Here is a 16,845-nt window from a genome sequence, read left to right on the forward strand (position 1 = left end):
GGTTACCCACATCTCTTAATTTGTCAGCAGCGTGTATGCAGACCAGTGGTAAAACACCACGCGTGTGCATAACTGAAACACCACAGACTGCACTGTGGCTGAGACAGAGCCCAGTGTTTCTGTGCAGAGTGTCTGAAGTGGACCAGCACACTCCTAACACCTGTGCAAAGCTACTACAGAAACAGACTTCACACATCAAACAACCACACAAAGCCATTTAACACAAGCAACATGAACACTGCTGTCACAGATACACTATTTAACACATTAGTTGCCATTGTCTAACTTTATTTGTGTAAGGCAGGTATATACATTTCCAAAGATACACAACATGTAGATTCAAACAGTTTGTCCACATCCCATAGTTGACCTGTTTCTGAGTCCATCAGAGGCGCCGTACCGCTGAAAGCAGAGTGCAAGCAAAGCGCAGGACAGATTTGGCTGCATACCAAAGACAGAGCAACAGTCTTTGTTTTAATAATCAAAATAAAATAAGCTCTAGAACCATTTCTTACATGAATAAAGCCTCCAACACATTCAGCAAAAGCACGACGGAAAGCTGTAACTGAAAGACAATAAATAGTCAGTGCTGAATGAGAAGTAACAGTCCAGTGACATCAACAGCAGCTGTGCGTCTGTATTTTCTCTGTGATTGATGTATGATTCTGACCAATCAGCTTGGTCGCAGCATGTCCCACATCCTTCCCTGTTCCAAAGGTTAAACTGGAACATTCCTGATTCCTTACATTTAAACTCTTTTCCTCTTGTAGTGTGCATGCATGCACAGGTACAATCAAGCTGTGCCTCAGCTCCAGAATCACTGCTTGTATGAATGACTCGTGTTTACTACTGTGATAATGATGATGAAAGCATGTTGTCGAGGAGTTTAACAGTGGACAGTGTGGATATAAGAGGCAGACCCACAGATCGAGCTTCTTTATCCCATCATAAAAATGTGGGGGCTTTGATATTCACGTGGTAATCTTGATATGTGGTATGAACTTTGTCAGGGCAACACAAACAGACCCCAAACTGCTGGTGGTGATATTCTCTTTATGTAAGTAGGCCCAGCCTCCTTGTGCAATGAAAACTGCTGCTGGTTTCAAAGCAAAGAAGGTCATTGGCACATAGGACTGTGTCCCTCTCATTGGAAACATCAGCTCTCTGCAGCAGGAGGCCCGACATAGTGACACTCCCCGGCTTCAGACGAGTCCAGAATCCTTGGCCATCTTGTGAAAGGCGCCTCTCTGACTGATGAGATTGGAGGGCGAGTCAAATTCTGCCATCTTTCCATTCTCCAACACCAAAACCCTGGAAGCACAGAGAACACTCAGGAAACTGTTTGCAGGCAGAAATGCTACAGCTGATGTTAGCCTTGAAGTGCAACACCACATTAGTTTATGCCTAAAGGCATCGTTCGTCACAGAATAACGACAGACTAATATGTTGCATCTCCAAATGTTCGATGTGACGCCGTGTTGTTGCACCTGGAGCAAATGCTCCTCACTACAATGACTGATTGGGAAGTGGTTACTTTGTCGCACACGTCTAGTAAGGCGACACTGGGTTTGGAGCTGTGCAGTCTTAGGATGACATGAAACGATAGCGCCAAGTATGAAGCGAGGAGCAGTGACGAGAGTAGCTGAAGATGATGATCGTTTACAGCGAGGTGGTAGTGGTGTGGGTGGGGTTATGGAGAACCCCGAGTCAGGAAGAGGATCTTGTCTGCACCACAGTTAAAGAATATTTACTTTTTCCTCTTCATACTCAACAATAGACTATTTATGTTTAGCAAAGACGATGTGGCTTCCTGCTGGACATTTGAATGAACCAACGAGACGTCCGCTGAACACTGATACTCTCTGGTACAGAGCGGTGAAGCGTCAGTGAGGCGCTGTAGCACAGTGCTAAGATCACAATGACACTGCATGAGAAACAAAGGAAAGAGAAATGAAATGCCTCAAACAGAAGGAAAGAATCTGGAAAACAAAGCACAGAGCTAAAAACCGTCTCATCTTAGAGCTCAGTAGATGCAATGACAAACATGAGGATGGATTCCATTACAGGCGACACACACCTGAGTGAATCCCACCCCTGCACATAAACATCTGTTAGTCAGAGAGAACCAAACCAAGGAAGCCTATAGGCTGATACAGAGGGTCACATGACCCTGAATTCATTCCACATAAACTAGAATGGGTTTGGTGCCAACAGAAATGACAGCAAAAATATTTGACTTTAAGCACAGGGCAGTCATTTCAGCTTCAATCGCAGGATTGAGCCTCGTTTTTAAATCCTTCCAGCCAATAGAATCACAGTGACATCACTGCATTTACGTCAATCCCACCAATCACAAACTGCAGGGCGAGACATACACATGATGCAGGAGGAATGAGCCTCGCTGCCGTCCAATCAAATCTCTGTAGCCGGGCATAAAGTGGCTATTTTTGGATGGGAACCAGCTCTAATGCATTGTGGGAGATGGAGTTTTTCAGTGTAATCACAGTGGATGTAAGTTTACAAAGAAAGGCAGAAACGTGGTTTGAATCCATCACTGAGACTGGCTCTCTGCTTTGTTTCTGTCGGACACCATTGCATCATGGGATGTTTCTGCAGGTGTTAGCATATTTCAATGCTTTTTGTTTGTTGCATGGAGGTTATTAAAATTAACCTTATCAAACACAATCATAAATATAACAAAGTCAAAACCCTGTTACTAACCATTCTGACTGTTACTTGTAGTAACCATGGAAACCAGAAACTGTCTATCCTTAAAGAGCTTTCAGTATGGCCTAACAACTGTAAGAGACTGAAATGGTCGCGCCAACAGAGAACAAACAGAACTGGGAGACACACAAATACAGGCATTAATACAGATATTCCACGTTTGGGGTGGGGGCCGTACCAGTGTCTCTTTGGTGTACAGTACCTGGTGTAGTCCATGATGGTGTTGAGGCGATGCGCTATGGTGAGGACAGTGCAGTCCTCAAACTGAGAGCGGATGGTGGACTGGATCAGGTTGTCCGTCTCCATGTCTACAGCTGCCGTGGCCTCATCCAGAACAAGGATCCTGGTCTTCCTCAGCAAAGCTCTGGCTAGGCACAGCAGCTGCCGCTGACCCACGCTGAAGGAAAAGCAGACCGTTTCAAAGGCAGGAAGCACTACTCCAGCGCTTTATCCAACCACTGGTATATGCACTGTTGCCCCATAACTAGTGTACTGCACAACTGCAAGAAATGCAGGTGTTGCTAATCGTGCTTGACGAGTGTGCACACTAACGTGTTTTTCAAAGACGCTGTGAAACTGGGATACTTTGTATCTAATTCAGTTTCTAATTTGTGGTTGCTTGGACGTATAAAGCAGTTATACCTCAGGTTCTCTCCTCCTTCACTGCAGTCGTGGTTAAGCTTGTTGGGCAGGCTGGACACGAAGGTCTTAAGATGGGAGAATTCCAAAGCCCGCCATACTTCCTCGTCAGTGTAGGAGTCAAAAGGATCCAAGTTCATCCTCAAGGAGCCTGAAAACAGCACCGGGTCCTGTGGGAGAGAAGAGTGTCTTATGCTGGGATTTTTCCCCATTTTGAGACTATTTTTCAGTCGTGCGACCGTTCTGGGGAACGGCCCGAGTTTCGCCTTCATCGTGTGTCGTGCATCGTGTAGCATACGTGGGGTAACGAGGAGCGATTAACACCTCACGACCAGCCCGGTCATCCATCGTTTGGTCGTAAGAAAATCAAACCTGTTTGAAATCCTGTCGCCCTTCGTGAGGGCGTCACCGCAGCCTCTCACACGGCGCACGCGCAAACACAGACATGAAAGTGAAAAGGCGGGGCAGCACAGCAGTGCAGCGTGTGACACAAGCGATGGAGGCACAACTTTGGAGAGGCTCTGATGAGCTTGCCAATGTGGCCTCACAAAATTATCACGACTACAACAACCATGAAAAGAGTTGGATGGACGTTGCTGTTCGATGGCAGCTGCCTGGCCAATGTTTTCATTAGCAATTTAGCAAAGCTGGTGTGTGTGTGTGTGTGTGTGTGTGTGTGTAAGACAGACAGGGACAGATTTTGTGTTATAACCTTCATGTTATGGACGCACAGTGTGAGCACTCAGGTCTCATCAGAGCATCGTGACCTACAAACTTCTAGCTCCTGCGATTCAATCGTGCAGTTTGAGCAGAAGCTGAATAACGTTTGCTTAACATTACTGGGGCAGCGACTCTGAGGATGGGTTAGCTGTACAACTCTCCTGTAGCTCCCCGGCTGCTGTAATGCACAGGCTGCGGACTAATCAGTGTAACAGTTTTGATCCTCTCAGAACGTACCTGTGGTATGATGGTGATTCTGGAACGAAGCTCATGGAGGCCAAGCTTGGCAATGTCCACTCCATCAATGAATATTTGGCCCTCGGCTGCCTCGATGATGCGGAAGAGCCCCAGCGTTAGGGAAGACTTCCCTGCACCCGTGCGTCCCACGATCCCCACCTGATGGAACAGACAGCTCAGAACAGCCACAAGCACACGCACTGTCACTGGGCTGATGCCTTCACTGGAGTCATGTGAAATCCCACCTTCTCTCCTCCGTTAATGGAGATGGTAATGTTGCGGATGGCCAGATCCAAATCTTGGCGGTAGCGCAGGCCAAAGTTTCTCATCTCTATGCAGCCATTAGTAGGCCAGCCTGGGGAAAGGGTGGAGGGCTCGTGTTTCCACTCTGCCTGGGGGTCCAAACACACATGTTTAAAGAAGGCGATTTAGACACGCATGAGGCGAAAGCTTTCTCCAAACACCCCACATATGGCTGCCAGTAGATCTACACTGTCTTACTGCCTTTAAAGGCTTGTTTCTGTGTACCTCTTTCTCTGTGTCGCTGTATTCTTTCACTTTCTCCACAGCCACGATGTTGGTTTCCACATCAGAAGACATCCTAACCAGCCAGGTAAGTGAGGTAGTTAGCTGCACACGGGGCAAGACAAAACCAGATTAATGCACACTCAGTCCTCTAGACAGGGGATCCCAAAAGGTTGGTTCTCTTCATCTGGACGTTTTCAGTGGGAGAAACCCATCATCATCATCATCATCATCATCATCATGGTCAGAGGGCCCGGTGGCGCCAGTGTCCGGCAGCCTCTCCTCTGTCAGTGCGCCCCAGGGAGGCTGTGGCTACAATGTAGCTGCCATCACCAGTGTGTGAATGTGTGTGTGGATGTGTGTGTGGATGGGTGGATGACTGGATGTGTAAAGCGCTTTGGGGTCCTTAGGGACGAGTAAAGCGCTTTACAAATACAGGCCATTTACCATCATCATCAGGTGACTCCTTCAGTCTGACTGCAGGTTTCCAACGATTTTCTGAATCGAGGAGGGGGCCCAAGGGTACATCTATCACCGTCTCACACTGCTGTGACTGCAAACTCTGAATGTTACTCATTACCCAATATGACAGTCTGCACATTAATGACCTCACAGCCCATTGTTCGGTGGGCTGATGTTGGAAACCTGCAGTCAGCTGAGACTGAAGGAGTCACCTGATGATGAAAACGTCCCGATGAACAGGATCAGAGTTTTGGCAGATTAAGAACAAACATGAAGCACAAAACCTTTTCCTTCTTCTAGGCAGAGGGCTGTTTGAATTTCCCCTCATAAATAACATAACTGACATGAAAGGACATCAAATGGAACAAATTACATAACAAAGTTCTCCTTTAAATAAAAAAAGTCGTTTTAAACTGAACTTAAAAGTGGGGTGCATTCCATTACTGACATAAGACTGTTTCAGAATATTTACCATAGATTAAAACAAAGTATGGTAACCATTAACAGAGCTCGTAAAAAGCATTCCTGTATAAACCATAATGGGCTCATAAATGTACCCACTCAGTCACTTACTGTGAAATTAACATCAGGACTGTGGGACACCGTTTCCATGAAACAGTGATGAATCTATTCTTAAAAACCTCAGAACAATACAATAGAATAAATGTTTTTCAGTGAACTTGTGTACTAAATCTGACTGCTAAACATCAATAAAATGGCTTAAACTAGGGAATAAACAGTTAAATTAGTAGGAAGGCTAAGCTCCTTGTAGCTACTTGGCACTCTTTTTCTTTAATGTATGAAATAAGTGCACAGGTTAAGGAGATTGTCCATGTTTACCTGGAGGGCGTAGGAGATGGACAGTCCCATGATGCCTGGGCTGAGGCTCTGTCTGGCAACGACAGCAAACAAAGCAGCAAATGACACAATGCAGTTTCCCACAAACTCCAGGCGAATCGCCAGCCACCTGCACAAACACAGATTCAGGAAAGTAGATTATTGTACAATATAAGGCGCACTTAAAATCCTTTCATTTTCTCAAAAATTGACAGCGCGCCTTATGTATGAATTCTGGTTGTGCTCAAGGAGCCTCGCGGAGTAATCTGGGTCCTAAACTCCGTCCAGTTCAGGTCCCAAAGTCAAACGAACACTGCAGCATCACTGAGAGTTAAAAACTGACTAAATTCTTTCATCTTTAATAAAACGATCAGCATTGCTGCTTTACCAGGTGTAACTATGAAGTTTAACTTCCAGGCATCCATGAAAACAAAAGTTATTACATTTAACAGAGTTAGAGGTTAGCAGGAAGTTAGCTCGCTAGCTTCTATCTAAGCATGATATAGCATGTTCTGACTGAGAGATTTCAGAAACATTCAAACGTACAGCTCTGCTTTCACTTCCAACATAAATGAAGACACGAAACTAAACAGCAGTGACGTTTGTAGGGTTACTGAAGTTGGGCTAGCTGGTATATAATCATGTGCTACGTGACCGCTAACGACACAGCTATGTTAGCATAAACACAGTGAAGCTGGAGGACGAACGCTAACACTTTTCCCCTCGATAAAAGTTAACGTGAGGGTTCCTGACGGTTAGAGACAAATGCAATCGCATGGCAGGATGCTGTAAACGGACAAAACTTCAGTCAGGAGAACAACTGAGATAATCCATCCACAATACGAGGTTAGTCATTCATATACTGCAACAACATGGGAATAGAGCCGCTGTGATAGAATACAGCATTAATGAATCGATGGGACAGAAGTGGAGGAAGCAAGAAGAATGAGTTAAGTTTGACTTATCTGACTGCTTTGTTTGCTTAATGTGCCTTATAATCCGGTCCACCTTTTGTATGAAAAATACAGTAGTTCCCTTGTGGAGCTTAATGACTTTTAACCAGTGTTGGGGAGTAACAGAATACATGTACCACCGTTACGTATTTAAAATACAAAATATGAGTAACTGTATTCAGTTAATCACACAGCAATAGTACATTCATGTAGTAAAAAGCATGATAATATATTAAGTAATCCAAAGTATTCAGAATATGTTACTCTCATTGAGTAACGTAACGGAATATGTTAAAAAAAATCCATTTTGGGGCATGTAATCTGTAATCTGTGATGGAATACATATGTTCTCTGGTTTCTTGCTTCCGGTGTGATGGCGCCTGTGTTTGGCCTTGCCGCTGCTGGCTGCAGTTTCCCTCGCTCTGTTATGCTGCTGTTTCTGACTGTCCTGCTCTCCTTCTTTGTCTCTGATGTATTTCCTGCCCTAGTCTATGATCGTCTGACACTACTGTCTAATCTATGGTGGGCCTGGATATCACTCCTTCATACAATGGCTTCTTCCCTCCTCTGTTGCCGGTGTCTAGATTTTTGACAGATGTCGCCAACAGCACCCTTTTGGGTCCCTTATTTGCCCTATTAAAACTAGACTAGCCCCTGTTACAAAACCCTTGCCCTGGATAAACGACAGCATTCGCTGTTTAAAGCGTGTCTGTCGTAAAGCTGAGCGTTTGTGGAGAAAGACTCGTTTACAGGTTCATCTCGTTCATTTAAAAGACCTTTTAGTTTCTTTTAACGCTTCAGTTCATGATGCAAGGGCTGCTTATTTTTCAAACCTAGTCTCTAGGAGCAGAGGTAACCCTGAGGTTTTATTTGGTGTTCATCTGAACAATAGACTGGACTGGACTCATAACTCAGACGCCCTCTACAGGAAAGGGCAGAGCAGGCTGTACCTGCGGCTAAGCTGTCATCCCTGATGGACAACATCTCCCAGCCCATGCAGCAGACTGTGACAGCACTGAGCAGCTCCTTCAGTGGGAGACTGCGGCACCCACGGTGTGGGACAGAGAGATTTCGCAGGTCTTTCCTCCCCACTGCTGTCAGACTCCATAATAAAGACTTTAACTGATCAAGCACACACATCCATACATATGCAATAATACTAAGTGCAATAATCCTTTCTGTCATCGTCGTATTTTTACTCAGTTGTATATAGTATTTGTATTTGTATTCTATTTTTATCTTATTGTATATTTATTTTATTTTACTGTATATAGTATTTTATTTTATTCTATTCTGTACAGTTGTGTACTGTATTTATTCTTATTGTATTCTAATTTTTGCCTCATAACTTTTGCACTGTCCACTTCCTGCTGTGACAAAACAAATTTCCCACGTGTGGGACTAATAAAGGTTATCTTATCTTATCTTATTTGACACTATCAGGGATATTGTTGCTCCGGCTTCTGCTGCTGTCCCTATTTCTTCGAATGAAGACTGAAAATTTTCTTTCCTTCTTTGTTGAAAAGGTTAGCAATGTAAGGAGCAACATCTCTCCCTCCATGTACCATTTGTCTGTTCCGATTTTACTTAAGCCTGTCAGATTTGATTTTCACCAGTGTCTTTACCTGAGTTGTTGAAGCTGGTCACTTCAGTGAGATCCTTGATATTTTATCTGGGTCTTTGTTTAAAAATGTTTTTGAGTCTATTGGTCCTAGTGTTCTTAAAATTATTAATGCATCTCTGCTCTCTGGTCAGGGCCCTGGTTACTGTAAAAGTGCTGTCATTCACCCACTTTTAAAAAAAACCTAAACTTGATCCTTCTGTGCTTTCCAGTTACAGACCCATCTCAAAATTGCCTTTTATTGCCAAGATTTTAGAAAAGGTTGTGGCCAAGCAGCTCACGGTTGTTCTAGATGAACACAACATTCTTGATAAATTTCAATCTGGCTTTCGTAAGACTCACTCTACCGAAACTGCACTTCTTAGAGTGTCTAATGATGTTTTATAATAATGATGAATTATGATGCTGGAGAGTGCACTGTTTTGATGTTGCTGGATCTGACCTCTGCTTTTGACACTGTTGATCATCTTACTTTGTTAGATAGATTAAACCACTGGGTGGGTGTATCGGGTACCGCATTGGAATGGTTTAAATCCTATTTGTCAAATCGATCTTTCTTTGTGGCTACCTCTGCCAGCTCTCTCGCCTATGGGGTGCCTCAGGGCTCTGTCTTGGGACCGTTATTGTTTTTGTTGTATTTACTCCCTCTTCTGCAACTTCTTAGCTCTTACTCTGATATTTCATATCATTGTTATGCAGATGATATTCAGCTATATATCTCTGATGTTTCTAAGCTCCAAATCCTGCAGTCCTGCTTAGATTCTGTTAGAGATTGGCTGGCTGGTAATTACCTTCAACTAAATGCTGATAAAACGGAAGTCATTGTCTTTGCTCCTGAGAAATTTGTTCCCCTCGTGGTTAAAAATCTAGGCCGTCTTGCTTCTTATATTAAACCCTCCATTAGGAACCTTGGTGTTACACTTGATCCAGCTCTGACGCTGGGCACACGTTACATCTTTGGTTCGCTCTTGTTTTTACCATTTAAGAAATATCGCTGAGTCCCATTGTGTCACGTTCTGAATTGGAAATGATTATTCGTGCTTTTGTTTCATCTCGCTTAGACTATTGTAATTCCTTGTTTACTTGCTTGAGTAATGCCTCCCTGGAACGACTGCAGGGTGTTCAGAATGCTGCTGCCAGGCTTCTGACAAAGCATCACAAACACTCCCATGCCACGCCCCTGCTGATTCAGCTGCACTGGCTCCCTGTCAAGTTCAGGGTCGATTTTAAGATCATAATCATGACTTACAGGGCCCTGCACGGTGTAGCTCCAACTTACATCTGTGATCTTCTTCTTTCTTATCACCCAGCAGGTCCCTGAGGTCTTGTGACCAGGGGTTGCTGGTTGTCCAGCATACAAGGTGAAAAACAAAAGGTGAGAGAGCGTTTGTATCAGCGGCTCCCAGACTCTGGAACTCGCTCCCTTTGAGTTTGAGATCTGTGGACTCAGTCGTGTCTTTTAAAAAGCAGTTAAAAACGTATCTGTTTAAACTGCTTTTGGTTGATGTCGTTTTGTTTTAGATTTTAATGTCTGTTTCCTGCCTCTGTGAAGCACTTTGTGATTTTATCTTGAAAGGTGCTATATAAATAACATTTTACTTTACATTTTAAAAGAAACCTTCCCAACACTGCTTTTAACCTTTCAGCCAGAGATTGTAAAGAAACATGAAAATGAAAGCATGTAAACGTAAATGGAGCTTTTCTACGTCCAAAGTGAATATAATGTACTCGTGTTGCTGCAGTAATACTCCAATGAACAGTCTCAGAGAGATCCTAATTTAGGGACATTCATCCTAAAAGGCGGTGTAAACTGTTGCAGCAGGTGGTGCAGTGAGAGCGTGTGGCGGCAGCCTCCTGACCTGTTAGCCACTATGCTGGGATAGTAAGCCTTCTGGTTATGGTCCACGCGCTGGTCGCTCTCATGGATGAAACGCTCCTGCTCACTGAAGGCTCGGATAACCGACGTGCCCAGCAGGGTTTCATTGAAGTGGGTGTAAATTGGGGAACGGCTGACCGACTCCAGACGCTTCAGCTGGCGAGATGATGCCACATAAAACCTCTGGACAGAGCAAGGATAGACACATGTGACTTATATAGTGTGAGTACAAGAAAACAATTATTGGAATGTGATGTGTTAAATTTGTTTAGATCACAGGAATAAGGAAGGATTTGTTTGTGTGTTTCAGTGTGGCTTAGCTGTAGCCTGAGAGTGTACTTGTTTAGAGGGAAAGGAAGTTATGGACACTGCGGGTCTGCTGTCATAAAAGGAGACAGGGAGCTACAGTGGGGGGTTGCTGATGCTTGTACCTTTAATAAAAACTCATAATTGTTATAAACCTAGAAGTAGGTTTGCAGGAGACTCTCCACCTTAAATGTAAATGTAAGACAACAAGAGGTCACTGGCCCAGTGGGTGCAGAGTGGGCGTCTCAGTGTTTGTAATGTGTTAACTCTGTTTTCTATGTTGTCTGGAGGAATCTGGTGTAGCTTGGGTGAGGAGATTCCTTTTATGACCCCCAGGAAGTCACGTACACAGAGGCACACACAGTGCTTTGACTGTTACACTCACACAGCTACATGCACACTCACGTGCTCGTGCAGACACACACAGACACAGAGTTTGCAGCACACCATGGGGGTTTTATGATGGGGTCGCTGGCACCTCTCCCCTTCTAGAAGATGCTTAAATGAAGATGAATAAAGGTTTTGTGAAAATGGCTACTGAGTCCGGTGCCGTCTCTGGATGCCTCGAGGCAGAAAAAGAAGCGGGGTGAAGCTGATTTCGTAACAATAGTCAGAATCACAGTGCAGGGAGGCGTAGTACTGTGGGGATAACACTGAATATACTGACACTTCAGAATCAGTTTCCCTTTTCAAACTCACCTGCACAAAAAAATAGAGCAGACCCAGGAAAGGAATGATGATACTGACTAGAGGTGTGGCAATCAGGATGATAACACAAGAGCCCAGCACGTTGAACATGGAGCCCAGGAACATCTTAATAATGCTGGGGATCAGCGTGTCAATGGTGTCCATCTCTTTGGCAAAGCGGTTGACCAGGTTACCACTGGGGGTTCGCTCAAAAAAGGACATAGGTGAGCGCAGGACATCGTACAGCATGGACTGGTGGAGGTACCGGGACGCCAGAACACCCCCAATAGACATGGACAGGGAGTATCCAAAGACAGCCACACCTGAAGGACAGCAGAGGAGTTTGCACAATATCATGACTTATTTCTGTGTGAAGAGCACACCTGCATCCAGCAAGACACATAAGACGAGTCTATAACTGAGGGGAACGAGCTGGAGAAGGGGGGCCTGGACCCCAGGGTGACCAAGCTCTCATATATAAGACATTTATCGCCCTGACAACGATATCACAGAAATGTTACACGTTCTGTAAATTCTGGGAATCTCGGGCAGCTCGACACTGTGAAGTGTTTCCAGCTGGGCGTCGTGTACCTGGAGTCGAGTGTTTTGACCGATGCATGAAGCTATACACTTTTTAGACATAAGTTGTAACGGCCGCCGTTCTCTTTGTATTTATTAGACGGCGTGCTGCGGGGAAAAGCCTGTTTTTAAACGTTTGAGTCTAAGATGTATCTGGAGCACCTGACGGCTCTTTTTGCTTCTCTGCATTCTGTCAGGTGACTCTTGTGTTGGTGGTTAACGAGGTTTGCTGTGTTTGAGTCTGAGGTGTTGGACCGGTTTGCTGCATAATGTGCATCGTACAGTTTTCTGGTCCGTGTCAGACTTTTCATAACCAAACCATGTCCGTGCTCGAGGTGGCCCCTCGATTAGGAACAAGGTCATCATTTCAGTTTATTTTGAAAAGTCTCAACAGGCTCTTCAGCTTTATTGTGAAAGGTTTATGTGGAAAATAAACAAGAGGAAGGCATAGCCACACGCTGGGTTTACCGTCGTTGTTGCTAACGACAACACGTCTGTAGTGTGGTTATTTTAAATATAAAGAGAGAATACAGCCACTACAGTGACCGTCAGGACCATGAAAGCATATTGCTGTAAACAGTTTATTTTGCGACACCACGAAACAAACGATAGCGTAATATTTTCATACTGTCATCAGATATATAGCGTTATATCGAACAGCCCTACTGGACCCCATCTCAGCTGTGACAGTAGGACCAAGGGCGCGCTGCAGGGTTAACTAAGCATATTATTAGTGGTGGTGGACACGGTCACCCTGCTCTGTGAGCTGACACCACATCACAGTCTCCCTCCATCTCTGTCCGGTGGCACCTACATGTGCGAGTGTCCTCTGGTGCTCTAGCTTCCAACAGACATGTGATTAAGTGAGCACACATGTCAGGCCTGTGTTGGACTGGCCACCTAACATTTGCGTGCTGTTTGTTTGAAAAACGATGAGCAGGAAAAAGCAAAGGTGCCGTTTCCTGCTCGTCGTGATGTGTACAATGGCTACCCTTGGTGTTGCCTCACTTTCTGAACCAGACAAAAACAAGAGTTTTTCCTGTCATGCTCACCCTGAGACAGGCCAAAGGCACCATACACCCCCAGTCTCATTAGTCTGTTAGGCTGCGTGCCATTAACCACAGGGTCATCGGTCCACAGACTCAGCCAGTAGTTGGAGAACAGGGAAAGCAGGTGATGGGCAAGAAACAGCAGAAGACTGATGCAGGACAGAAGCACTCCAATGGACTTAAAATAGGCCCAGAAGACAGACAGCTTAACCTGCGGAGGACAGGAGAGCTGCTGTGATCCCAGACTGAACACAGACACATTATACAGAAACATGTGCATTTATACATGCGACCACGTGCAGATCCACACACCTGCCCAGTGCTGGCCTTGTCAGCCTCCGTCAGCTTCCCCACCTCGGGATTCTTGGGCTTCTTGCTCAGCTTCTCGTCTGCTGTGGTTGACTGTTTGGATGCAGTGCAGACACCTGGACTGCTGCTTAAACAGAAGGACACTTATGTGCTTAGTGAGACACCCCAGCCCCCCAGGACCCTTACCCTAAATCACTCACCCAGTAAGAGTGGGCACGCTGCCGTTCTCCAGTCGTTGGATGCTGCTGTTTGGCACGGGCTCTAAATGGAGGAAGGAAATTTAAAACATGAAGTCGATCTGAGAAGACCAGCTGCAGTATGATAAAATAATGATCAGACTTCATCTTAACAGAACTACTACTCCAAACACTGCACGGTGCTACGCTACACGGCAGCACGACACACTCCTCACCACTGTTATCAGCTTTGTCGACTGCAGCGTAAGTTCGCAGGAACTCTGCAAAGGCTCCCTCTGTGGCCATGAGGTGCTGGTACGAGCCCACCTCTGAGATCTCGCCCTTCATCATGACCAGGATCAAGTCAGCTTGGGGCAGGTAGCTCAAGCCGTGGGTGACCAGCACACGAGTCTGTACATGGCTACACAGAGTTAGTAAACTTGCTCTAAAAGCATCTATGCTGCTGAGAGACAATTTCAACAACTAAAACAACTTTACATTTGGATTTGGATCATCTTATGTTGTTTGGATAATTTCATACAATCTACAGTACTGTGCACAAGCCTGAAACCACCACAGTCTCTTAGGTTTTACCTGTAAGAAGCCAGAGGAGTTGTTTTTTTAACACAATCTTTTTGGGGCCTTTTTTGATAGCAGAGTGAAACAGGGGGAGAGAGAGTGAAAGGCCCCACATGGTCGCCTTTGGGTCAGCTTTTACAACAAGGTCAGTGTTATTCACAGACAGCTGTAGACGTTCCCAAACATTTTCTGGAGACATTTTTTAAACACTGATCTACGAATCATTCAAGACTAAAATGCACATAAACTCAAGGGATGAACAGAGGCTGCTCAGTGAGCAGAAAAACACTGATGTCCCAGTTTGACTGGCAGAAAAACAGTTTGGGACCAAGAAGGTTGACTTCAGCCCAGAACTTATCTCTGGATGCTGTGCAGTGTCTTTAACAAAGAATTACGGCTGACACAGCAAAAGAACAGTAAGGATAAGAAATGTGAGAACAGGCTGATTTACTGCTCACTGAAGCCAACATCCAAAGAGCTTTGGACTGGCAACTTTTAGTCCTGGGAACTAAAAGAGTTTACGCTGTGTAGAAGAACAAGACTCGTCCTACACACTTTCACATTCAGTTTCAATAAAGTGCTGCAAACATTTCCAAGTTCCTAGAAAATATAAAGGAAAGACGGGCGGCTCAAGAATTTTGCACAGTCCCGTACGAGCAAAGTACCAATGCTGTGAGGGACACACAGGATCCCAGTCATGATCCTGGGTATATGTATATTAGAGGTAGGAATCACCATACAACGCACGATACGATATTATTGCAATTTTAAAAAATATTTTGCGATATTCAGATTCTGTACATAAAGGTAAACTTTATCAATATTCATTTTATCTAATATCAAAGTCTCGCACTCAGTCTTTCTCTCATCTCAGTTTTATTGTTGACAAACTGAACGGTTTGTATTACAGTCTAGTCCAACTTAACTGAATGCAACCATCTGGTACAATTACAGCTATTCTGAACTATGCAATATGAAAACTATGCAGCCCCTTCAGCAACTGAAGAATTTGAAAGTAAATTAAAACAAAATATAATTTTACATAAAATAAAAAAAGTTTTAAACTTAATTAAAATAAAACATGTCTTAAATGAAAATAAGTAAACTGTCATGTTTATTGCTGCCAAAAACAGTTAAACACATTTGGACAGTGTCAGGATTCTTGCTCAGAAAAAGGATCAACGTGCTCTGAAGTCAGAGTTCCAGTGCACGAAAAAATTGTTTGTAACAAAATATCGATTTCTGCTGTCCCTGTGTCGATACATTATTAGCAAACAAAATATCACGATACTACACAGTATCGATTTTTCCCCACCCCTAATGTATATGACTCCATCACACGCACACACCTTGTCCTTCAGCAGTCCCTGTGGGCCGATGACTTGATCAAAGATGTGTTTCCCTACGTGAGCATCGACAGCAGACAGCGGGTCATCCAGCAGGTAGACGGCACGATCACAGTAGACGGCCCTGGCCAGGCTCACCCGCTGCTTCTGACCTCCTGACAGGTTCACTCCCTGCAGACAGACGGTCAGAGGCAGACAGTATAGCAGGCTAGCTCATCATTGTAGAAATGCTGCCGGTGTCATCAAACAGCAACAAAAGACTCAGTGACACACCAACAAGTCTGTCCAAACTACTGTCTGTGGTCTCGCTCAGTAACCAGACACCGGTTCCCTGTGAATTCCTGGGGGTCACATCCTCATCAAAGCTTTATCGGGCATCTCCTCGAAATACCTGTTGAGTCTTTGCTAATCGTACGGTCATGATCTCACTAACATGTAACACACTGACTGAGGCCTGCAGTGTGACATGTAGCTCTTGGGTTTTCCTTTTGCCATTGCACCGTCTGACCACGATAACAAGTTCCTGGGATGTGCACTCCTGGGGAGACTGATGGCCTCGGGTGTTCAGGTGTGGTTTAATACAATACTACAAACCGACACAACACATGCTCAGTTAACTGCAGAAAACTGCATTTAAATAGCAACACTCGGCTTTTACTCACCTCTTAATAAGTAAGACGATGTTTTCATAGGACTGCAGAGCGAAAACTGTTTTACGTTCTCCGAGGCCAACTTGTTTTGTGTCGACATTCATTTACACACAAAGACGTGTACTATGGGCTCATACCTTCTCTCCTATCTCAGTGTCATCTCCTGCAGGAAGTATGTCAAGGTCAGGCTGAAGGGCACATGCCTCCACCACATGCTGATACCAGGACTGTCTCCTCTCTTGACCAAAGATTATGTTGTCTTTTAAAGAGGAATTCTGGATCCAGGCCTGCTGGGGAACGTATGCCACAGAACCCTGCAGGGACACAGGCACACCTTACACTCATTGGACATGTAATTAAACATTAAGACTGCCTGTTATTTATTATCTATTTAGTCATAATCGCACTCAAAGAATGCAGGCGCTACTAAAGTGGCCACTGCCATGTCCTTTATTTTATTTATTCAATACGCTGCTGTGAAAAAGACTTTCATTGTAATTGTGCATCCTTCCATCACTTATCAAAGGTGCTGGTGCTTTTGTGCACGATCAAATATTCTGTGCTGGC

The 16,845-nt window shown here is 44.6% G+C and overlaps 1 protein-coding gene across 2 annotated transcripts in view; it reads right to left on the reverse strand.

Annotated features, from left to right (window-relative positions):
* Positions 1-271: 271 nt before the first annotated feature.
* The window catches only part of abcc1 (ATP binding cassette subfamily C member 1 (ABCC1 blood group)), a 31,942-nt gene continuing 15,368 nt past the window's right edge, over positions 272-16,845 (reverse strand). For both annotated transcript variants that reach the window (XM_004573122.3, XM_076882815.1), the window contains exons 17-31: positions 16,416-16,592; positions 15,632-15,799; positions 13,940-14,114; positions 13,728-13,788; positions 13,531-13,651; positions 13,222-13,429; positions 11,603-11,913; positions 10,581-10,780; positions 6,151-6,277; positions 4,852-4,953; positions 4,569-4,715; positions 4,324-4,482; positions 3,370-3,536; positions 2,930-3,124; positions 272-1,311 (exon numbers count right to left, since the gene is read on the reverse strand). In XM_004573122.3, the coding sequence (XP_004573179.1) occupies positions 1,203-1,311; positions 2,930-3,124; positions 3,370-3,536; positions 4,324-4,482; positions 4,569-4,715; positions 4,852-4,953; positions 6,151-6,277; positions 10,581-10,780; positions 11,603-11,913; positions 13,222-13,429; positions 13,531-13,651; positions 13,728-13,788; positions 13,940-14,114; positions 15,632-15,799; positions 16,416-16,592 (2,427 nt within the window). In that variant the 3' untranslated portion in view covers positions 272-1,202. The remainder of the gene's footprint in view (positions 1,312-2,929; positions 3,125-3,369; positions 3,537-4,323; positions 4,483-4,568; positions 4,716-4,851; positions 4,954-6,150; positions 6,278-10,580; positions 10,781-11,602; positions 11,914-13,221; positions 13,430-13,530; positions 13,652-13,727; positions 13,789-13,939; positions 14,115-15,631; positions 15,800-16,415; positions 16,593-16,845) is intronic.

The sequence above is a fragment of the Maylandia zebra genome, linkage group LG4 (assembly GCF_041146795.1).
Source record: "Maylandia zebra isolate NMK-2024a linkage group LG4, Mzebra_GT3a, whole genome shotgun sequence".
Lineage (NCBI taxonomy): Eukaryota > Metazoa > Chordata > Actinopteri > Cichliformes > Cichlidae > Maylandia > Maylandia zebra.